The 9624-nt window shown below is 41.8% G+C and overlaps 1 protein-coding gene across 4 annotated transcripts; it reads right to left on the bottom strand.

Annotated features, from left to right (window-relative positions):
- Positions 1-447: 447 nt before the first annotated feature.
- Positions 448-9097, bottom strand: cipcb (CLOCK-interacting pacemaker b). Of its 4 annotated transcripts, none has more exons than XM_037085890.1 (5): positions 8737-9097; positions 7904-7990; positions 7548-7729; positions 7282-7457; positions 448-5820 (listed from the first exon to the last, which is right to left on the bottom strand). In XM_037085890.1, the coding sequence occupies exons 3-5, from the start codon at positions 7654-7656 to the stop codon at positions 4906-4908; spliced, it is 1200 nt and encodes a 399-aa protein (XP_036941785.1). In that variant the 5' UTR covers positions 7657-7729; positions 7904-7990; positions 8737-9097; the 3' UTR covers positions 448-4905. The 4 variants fall into 4 exon arrangements, with proteins under 4 accessions (XP_036941785.1, XP_036941783.1, XP_036941784.1 ...); XM_037085888.1 differs by having other exon boundaries at positions 7548-7709; XM_037085889.1 differs by lacking the exon at positions 7904-7990 and having other exon boundaries at positions 7548-7709.
- Between the last annotated feature and the right edge of the window lie 527 nt (positions 9098-9624).

Raw genomic sequence — 9624 nt, 5'->3', positions numbered from 1 at the left:
CATTTTGAATTAAATGAAGTATCTATAAAATGCCTGGAGATGAAGCCTTAACTAATCTTTTTTATATAAACCACAATGGTTTCAGAGGAATACATGCATATAATAGGCTTTATGGCTGTGAGTGTAATCCCTTGTGTTTGTAAAATCCACGTATTGTTCAGTGTTCACGTCGTCCTTTTGTGCTTTAAGAAACACAGACGTCTATTTCACTTGTCGCCTTCTCACCGTTTCCTGGTGTGATGACAGAGGTGTGTGGAAAACTCCCAAGATAAACATTTCTGTCCTGCTCTGTCTCATCTCTATCCAAAATTCAACAATTAACACTCCTTCTGTCTGTGTTACTTAGAAATAAGGTCTGAGCTGACTGTCAAGAAGACGTAACATTCCTTTGGACTGATCTGGACAGAAATCACAGAGAAATGAAACATCACACGCAAAAAGAACATTTTCTTTGGAATGACATTTATTACACAAGCAATGAGTCTCTAAAACTAAAATGTACAAAAAAACAGCCCTAAAAAGCAAGTTACAACAAACCCTCCCTCAATCGTAGTTATTGATCTTTGATTGGTATAGCTGAAGCGTCATTATTTATCACAAGTTCCCTGTCTCCAGATATGTAAAACTGCAAGGCAGGAAACTATTGTTTTGGTGAATCCTCTACCAGAGAGTTCAGTGAGCATTTCAACACAACTTTCTGCATTGACAGTTTTCAGAATTAAAAAAGAACAGATTGCCTGCGAGCTACATTACATTCAGTCTGCCTAATTCTACTGAAGGAATTATTCGGCCTAATGATCATTGCTGGTGCATGACTGAAACATTTTGATAAAACAATCACAAAAATGTTCAGCATCTTTCAAAGTGAAAGAAGGCAGTCTGAGATGCACTGAGGCGACAAAGCTGCCAACATTAAATGAAACACTCAAAATCCAGTGGTACAAAAAAATTACACAAGTCCTACTGAATGAATAAAAAAAAAAAAAAAAAAAAACCCTGGTCCTCTTTTTTTTTTTTTTTAATCAACTTCTATTGTTTTGAAAGATGAAATAAAAAAACTGCGGTCACACATAATCATGATCACGACGACAGCATTCACAATCTATTGCACAGCCTGTAGCATATAGAATACAGTCCAGAGACTTGTGTTGCAACAGTTCAGTCAATAGTCAATCATGTGGACAGCGTCCAGGAAAGAGTCGCCACAGCACCGCAGATCCATGTAAACAAAGTCAAATTCCTGCGCTTCAATAAACAAATGTGCTGTGGTAGAAGCTGATGGAAGCGAACAAAGAAAGCTCTTAAAGAACATTGGACACGGTCATTGTTGTTGTGCTGTCATCAGCCAAAATATTGCTGACCCCTCAGATGTTACAGCACCATCATTTTTTCCACTGGCAGTGAACCAGCATCAGAACAGCAAGATCCAATTCCAGCAAGTCATTGAACTGTTCGTAAGATCATCAGACTCCACAGCGAGCCTTTAAGAACAATATCAAGAAGACAGCATGTGTTTGTGTGTCTGACTGACTGACTGACTTGCATTTGTACAGTCTTGACTCTGCTGCAGAAAAAGAGCTCAAACTTGCTGGCATTTGTTTTTTCAGTCAAGGCAAAAGACCAAAACAGTGCCAGCAGTCTCGCTGCTGTCCTGGTTCAGTGTCTTAATAAGGCCTTCATTAAGGACGCATGGTATTGAAACAAATGTCAGTCTATAACAATGACAACAGCACAAATATTACAACAATATGACACGATTAGGTTCTTTTCCATGCATCAAAACTTGCTCTGCACTGAGCCAACCATGGCTTTTAAAACCTTGTCGTAAGGTTGCACACTTTAAGAGTTGCATGATCATGACATGTTCAAATGCTACCGCAACTTCTACGTTCGACATTTGGAGAACATGCATCATTAACACACAAGTACAAAAAACATATTAAGGTGCCATTTGTCAATTAACTGCGGGTCCTCTGAACATCTGATGGATTACAAACATTTCAATTTTGGATTTTTGCAGAGCTGTTCTGCAGACAGAGGCGGTTTGGCTGCTCTTGTTAGCTTAAATTGCACTCATAACGCATTGAAAGCAGAAGACAGATTTACAGTCTCTCACTTGGAGTCAAAGCAAAAATAAATTCATCTCTTATATAACTTTGCTACAAACAGAACATTCTTGGAACAGCAGACTCCAATGTCAGGAAAACTAAAATGTTCCAAGCTGTCTGGGTCAGATTAATCCAACGACGCCTCCAAGTTGAAACATATACGTAAATATAATTTACATTGTTTAATGTTCAATCAGACCATCTTATCATCTGCTATGTCTTCTTTCTTTTTCTTCCCTTCAAAAGCAAAAGATACGCAGCAGAACACCCACAAATCATTCACAAAGAAAACCAAATGTCCGAGTTTGTGTAACACTTCCATACATTTTATAACAGACCACATGACCCTCATACGTGCACAGAATTTTTAAATCAACTGTATAAAATGGTCAAAACTGCTAAAGTAGACAATAAATTATCCCTTAATTTAGATGTTCCACACGAGGCCTTTTAAGTTAACAAAAGCACAGCAAGTACATTATCATCACATCTGATATCATTATAGAGTTAGAGACAAAATATACAAAAACATGTTTATACAGGAAAATGATAGAAGTAAAAAAAAAAAAAAAAACATTTGACAATATTAATGTTAAGCATCGCTGTGTCTTAGAAGTAGTTCTCAAACTTTTTCTGGCATGACCCCGTCCCCACAATTTTACCAAAGTCAGTAACAATTACAGGGGAAGCAACTCAGAAAAAAAAATCATCCAAGTGGAATTTTAGTGAAACAAAGTTCAACACAATAGCATCAGCAGACTATTTCACTCTCCCGTCCACACCAGTGGCTCTAGGGCCCCCCAGTTTGAGAACCACAGTACGGTAGAAATAGTTTACTGACACCGGTAGTGGTAGTGTGCTTATGTTGCCTCACAATGCTCTTCAAGTACTCTAACTTAAACAAAAAGACTTTTCTGCCATCATAGCTGCCATTAAATTCTGCCCAGAGCTCACTTCAGATAACCCCCTGTGACATAAACCAGGCTTGGATATTAAGGCCATAATTCATAAATATCCCACAATATTATTAATCTGGACTTGTGAGGCCCAAAGCTGATGCACAACATCATCTTCATCAAACCTGACTTGATGGATGTCTTAAAAAAAAACGGTTAAATATTTTACACAAACAAAAACAGGAATTTAAGGAATTTAACAATAGAAAAAGTCTGCGCTTCACTTAGATAATATTGCCACATTAAATTACATCCTTGTGTGTATATATATATAAAAAAAAAACACACTCAAAAAACAACTGGTAGAACTCACTGAAGTCACTGTTAAATACGGTTGAGCTACAGGAAGCACTCTTTACCCTTGGATGTTGTCGGGGAAGCATCATCTGGCTGTTAAGAGCTTTACCTCCAGCCGGTTTGCACTGAACTATAGCTGCCATCAACATCATGGGAATGCGAAACTAGAAACCGTTAACGGGCTGTGCCAAATCTTTCACACCGAGTTTTAAACTAAAAAGACACTTGAGGCATATGTTTGTCTATTCAAAGATTCTGACTGGCGTGAGGCCCTGGACCCATTCACTGTGACATGAAAATGTATCCATGAGCCTGTCATAAACCATCCATGTTATGTAACCGTAACCTGCTGTATAAAATATTTTGGACTGTGTACACACCGTGGCTGTCAACTGGATGTCTGGCAGCACGTCAGGATCAGTGGAACACATGATCTTAGAGAGCTACTATGATCAAAAACTGTTGTAACAACAGAAAGTTCTGCCTAATTCATGCAGGGAGACAGCCGGTTGTTAGAAGCTGCATACTGATATTTTCCAGTTTTAGATGGAAACACTTTGCCATTCACTGTTAAACTTTAAATATCCAATCTAAGGGGCTTTAATCGAGCTCTTTTTCAGATTCTGAGCCTGTATTGTGCATTCTGATTTATGCCTGTGTGCCTTAGATCCAAATCTCTTTGGGCTTTTGGGTTTTGATTGCCGACAAGCAAAAGATTTTTGTGCAGCAGAGTAGCAGTTTCAGTGAGAGATGTAGTCTTAACAGCGAGCTGTGGCCTCGTCTGACCTTAGGTCCCAGACACACCAAGCCGACAGCTGGTGCCTGGACAGCACTGTATGTGTGTGGCCGCCCAAACTTTCTGCAGTGTGTTTTCACTGACAGCCTTAACACTAACCTTCTCTGGAGCTGTTGGAATGAGCTTATTGTATCACTGACAGAGGCAATTAAAATGAGCAGCAACTGAACAAACAAATCTTCGATATCATTCTTTTTTTACAAGCTGAAGATCGCAGGATACCAACACTCACGGAGCGTTTAGTCAAAATGAACAATATATATATTCATACTTTTTTCTTTAAAAGGGGATACGCCAACATTTCCAATTCAGAATCTGAGCACAACTGGATTTTTCGAAAAAATCTGAAAGATTATAGGGTAGTTTTCTTGTCTTCTTTTGCCACGATGTTCCCTGGATTACAAACACAGACCTCTGAATAAAACTTTTTGTCTCACACAGGTGTGGAACATAAGTGCATGCCGGTGATCAATGTGCCACCACCTTTAGACTTCTGATGAGTTCACATGCAAATTTTGGCAGAAAATGCCAGGCAACACAAAGTCTTTATCTGCACCCAATCTTTGAGGTCGGGTTGGTGTGTCAGGGCCCTAAGGCAGCTGGCAGCCAAAATGTAGGCCACAGCATACTCTGTGTGAGATTCTAGGGTGGAGGGTGTGTTTTGTGGAGCACATTACTTTCGGTCCATCCGTCCTGTTCCAACCCCCAACCCTAGCCTAACAGATTACTGTCAAGCCCTAGTCTAGGTCTAATCTGCCTTTAAGCTCGTCTGAGCAGCTTTCTCTCCATCTTTCTCTTTGTCTTCCTCCTGAAGCCTGGCCTGCAGCTTCAGATAGATGCTGGTATCACCGCTGAACACAGCCTGAAGGAAGAGGTCTGTGTGTTCTTTTAGCTGCTCTAGGTCGCTCTGTGTGCGTCGGTTCTGCCGGTGGAGCTCCTTTGTGCGGAGTGCGATGTCTAGCAGGCCAGATTTGCTCAGGATGTTGTAAGTGTTGCAGAAGCGCTTCCTCTTTACATCAGTGTCGCCCTCCCCGCTGTGCTGTTCTCCTGCTGAGCTGCTCTCTTGGGTGCCCCCCCAGGGAACAACAGGGAGCGTTTCATTTTTGGAGCCAGTCGTGTGAGTAAAAGACAGGGAGGTGGTACATTTTGATTGGCTGACAGTTGATGAAGGCCTCTCCCTGGCAGGACTACTGCTAGCACTGGCGTCTGGTGTGTGGAGAGAAAGTCGGCTCTGGAGCAGAGGAGACATGGGGCTGGGGCTAGCCGGAAGACTGGGAGTGGATGAGCCAGAGTTACTGGCACTGACACACAGATTTCTCTGCTGCTTCTCTCTCTGAGAGTGCTCCCGGTGGTTGGAGGTTGAGCTGCTGCCTCTCTCTGACCCTGAAGAAGAGGAGGAGGATGAGGAAGAAGCAGCAGTTCCTCTCCCTGAGGAACTGGAGGTGTCTCCAGGATGTGGAGCAATCTTGGGGTAGGATTTCAGGATTGGTAGATAATTCTTAGGGCGCCGGTGTCTAGAGGACGTCTCTTTGGAAGCAGGAGAAGCTTGACGAGAGACCACAGGCTGGAGGAAGACCACCTGAGGCTGCTGGACAACAGGCTGAACCACCTCCACTGTGGGACTAAACCCCCAAGGCTTCAGGGCAGGAGGATTATCTCCAGGCTGCAATGGCACAGAGTCAAAATTAAGAGATTTAGAAGCAGGTCCCTAATTAGCACTTCCCTGTTTGAACATGTGTGTTTCTTGTTAGTTGTTTACAATGACACACAATGTAAATGAATTAAAAACTGTGACACACCACAATTTTCAAAGTGAGAACAAAAAGACTGAATACAGAGTACCAATTAATCATCACACTATGAAATAGTGGCAAACACAAACCACAAAATTGCACAAATCAGAAAGTCCTGCTAAAATTGATTACTTATCAGTGGCAAATGGACACATCATTAATAAACTTAATGTCATGAACAACAAGTTCAGTTTTTGTACTTTACAAGTAACTAAAATGATCAAACAATATCATTAATTTTTCTGTTGATTCCCTGCCAGTTATATTTTCAGCATCACCTCCCACACAGATTGTCATGGTCACATAGCAACCTGAACAGTTGTTCTATGACAACTAATTCTCCTTTTGGGTATTGGCGTATGATGCTGACCGCACATTCAACATGCACTAGACCCATTCATGCATCAGCTGTCACATGTCAGTCTCTGACTGTCAACATTACCAGAGACTCCCGTCTGCAGTGTAATTCTATACACTTCACTGTTGAATCATAATAATTACAATACATAATCACCAGTATAAGTCTCTTGCCCACACATGCACGTTCCCTTTTCATTTCTGGAGGCACTGAAATGACTTTGTTCGTCAATATCACTAAATTATTATTTTCATTGCTCACAGAGATGCCTGGCCACCCACATTTAACCAGTCTGGAGGAGGTTGGGATCACGTGCGCTGATGTTCAGTCTATTCATTAAGACCAACTGCAGACTCAGGTAAGGCCCATATCACTGTGTCTGACAGTATAGACTGGTGCTAGTACCAGTGTAAGATACACTATACTATGAAAGCCTACAAGCTATAATAATATCTAAATAGGAAGAGAACTGCATGCTGCATTAACAAGCTGTGATGGAAATCAGCCATTCCACTGAATAAATTAAAATAAAATGGTTAAACACCGACTACAATGATTTCACTGAGTTTACTGATAAACAGATCATGCCCACTGGTGTGTTGTATAACATGTTTGAGATCATAATGTCTGTCATAAAACTTTAATGACCCACTACTAAAGCAAGAAACCTTGAACACATTGCTCTTGGTTTCCATAGTCTAACCTGGTGTCCCCCCTTTTATCAATATTTAATGAAAAGTCTTAATTTCACTTCTAGGTGCATCTACATTAGTTTTAGCTCTCTGCTGCTGGTCAGCAAGTAGTCTTCAGGCACAGATGCAATAAATCTGGACCACAACACATGTGTTTGTGACCCCAAACACAGCCTGAGGTTCAAAGGTTGAAGGCTGGAAGTGGAAGCACAGATCCAGTTCATGCACACAGAAAACGTAATTAGCTCAGGTTTATGTTACAGCGTGTAGATGCAGTTTACCTGCTTCAGAAGGACGTTGTTCATGATGATCATGGGAGAGATGTTTGAGTAGGAGCCTCCTACCACAGCCAACTGTGAGGGCTGAGGGCCAGAGCCAGAGGTCTGCCGTCCCCGCTGGCGGGGTGAACCCTCAGAGTCTGTTGTGTCCATTGCGCTCATATGCTCTGAGCTAGCATCTGTAGACCAGGAAAAAGAGTAAATGGAGTTCAATAAAGTGATGCATTATAATCTAAGCACTAAAAATTGTGATGAGAGCAAGCTCGAACCTGAGAATCCAGAGTCTCTCTCTGAATCAGCTCGGGATCCTCCAGACTTCATAATGCGAGGTCTGTTCGCTGTCCTTGAGTGACTCTCTGCCTTCCTCTTGGTACTCATCTTGTTTCCTGTTGTACTGACAGTGTCCTTGGCTTGACAAAGTCTCACAGCAGCTACATTAGCAAATCAAAGGCTGAGAATCAAACTACCATGAGAAGAATCCCTTTTCATATGAGGCTTGGGGAGTATATGTAACATGATTACGTAATTAGAATACAAAAAAAAACCATGAGCAGTATCCTAGTTGAATTACAAAAAAGGATATAATTAGATTGCCCAGACATTCGTAAAAAAGAGGAGTACTTACAGGATTACAACTGTAGAATAGTGAAGTACTAGTCTGTAACCATGCACATGTGCAAATATGACAACTTTTCACACATCCCTCTGGTGCCTAGTGAAAACAGATACACACGTGTCTATTCTCACAGATGACACACTTGATCGTAAGATTAAGTAAAAGTCATCTTAATCATATTTATTTTCCCTAGTCTTTATTTGCATTCGTATGGTACTGAAGTAATCTAAAAATAAGGCAAAGCAATAAAGCTACAACACTTGAATATTGTGATAGCTGGATCACGTTAATGATTACATGTTCTAATAGGCACTAAATAACTGTATCTAATGCATTTTTAATGTAAGCCTCCCAACCCTGCAGAGTATAGAGTTCTGTGACATTACTGACAGTCTAATCATTACCCGTCGTCAGTTTTCAGCGAGTAAAATAACGCAGCACGTAGCAGTGATATAGTAGGATACTAAAGTATTTAATTAGCTTAAATGCAAATAGAGCTAACGTTCCTAAATGCGGTTGGTGCTCGTATGAAGCTGACGACTGTCGGGAAGCGCCACAAATATTACATTTACCGGCATGAAAAGGCAACATTAGTTAACCGAAGCAACTGAATTTATAAACATTTAACATATGACGGCCTGACTAGCAAAGAGCTAAGCGAACACTTAAAAGTCAAAGTTAGCACTTCGGAAAGCTACGCAACATGCTAATGCTAACGTTTACTAAACAAGGGTTGGAGCAGCGCTCACCTAACTGACGCGAAGTAACGTTGCGTACTCGTCACGGAAACACCACAAATTATTTTTAGAAAAGATATACGTATAAAAGAAAAATAAACGTACTTTCTCTGAGTGCTATTCGAGCGACGCTGTCCTCAACGGTGAAGGGTGGCGATCGTGTAGTCGGGTCGACTTCTCCTGCTGCCGTCTAGCCGAGCTCTCCTCCTCGGTGTGGCGGTTGGTGATGCACAGCTACGCTGCCTGGAACTCAGTGTTCCACGGTACAATGCACGAGACAGCCCGCCCCTCCCCTGTTCCCTCCGTCACATGCGGAGCACGGTGGCAACGGCCGGTAACGGTTACACGTTAATCGTCCTCTGCGGGCGATAAAATATAAATATACACACATATAAATACTGACGGTCGATAGGGTTTTAATCTTCCACAGACAATAGTTCCGAAAATCCTAAGGAATGGGATATTCGTTACAGACGCTCGACCATATTTGGTAGTCTGGGGCGTGGTCACGCCTGGAGTAGCATACACGTCACAATCTTTAGACCTCCACGCCCGCCCACTTGATAGAGTCCCTGCCTTCTGATTGGCCGGCGCAACCAGCAGCTGAAAAACGTGACCAGGGCTAAATGTGTGGCAACTTGAGGACATTGTGTTCGGGCGTGTAGTCAGTCGGGGGGTGTGTGCGGGACAGTATGCAGTCATCTCAGATGTACTGTCGGGGAACTCTGTGACGTGAGACCGGTTCTAGTGTATTACATAACAGGCTGGTTGGCCTACAGCTAACCTACGCTCTGGGCTGCATGTTTGAAGAAGTAAACACAACACTGCCCATGAGAACAAAACGTTCTCACGTGCAGGCATGCTGCTCTTTCACTACACTACTTTACTCCCCATGCATGCTGCAAAAAAATGGAGGAAGAGGTGGCAAAAGTGTGTAAAGAAGAAAAGTACCATTATAACACAGAATACTGTCTCAAAACAGTAGTTATAGTA

The sequence above is a fragment of the Acanthopagrus latus genome, chromosome 22 (assembly GCF_904848185.1).
Source record: "Acanthopagrus latus isolate v.2019 chromosome 22, fAcaLat1.1, whole genome shotgun sequence".
NCBI classification, from domain to species: Eukaryota; Metazoa; Chordata; class Actinopteri; order Spariformes; family Sparidae; genus Acanthopagrus; species Acanthopagrus latus.
Note: the sequence above shows the minus strand (reverse complement) of the source record. Positions and strands in the feature narration are given on the sequence as shown.

Bases quoted from the DNA above. Each gene is read 5' to 3' on its own strand.
- cipcb (XM_037085887.1), bottom strand. From the start codon at position 7,656: ATGAGTACCAAGAGGAAGGCAGAGAGTCACTCAAGGACAGCGAACAGA. The intron at 7,458-7,547 runs GTTCGAGCTTGC...CCTGGTCTACAG, and splicing joins GAGAGACTCTGGATTCTCAG to ATGCTAGCTCAGAGCATATG. The intron at 5,821-7,281 runs GTAAACTGCATC...GTGCCATTGCAG, and splicing joins ACAACGTCCTTCTGAAGCAG to CCTGGAGATAATCCTCCTGC.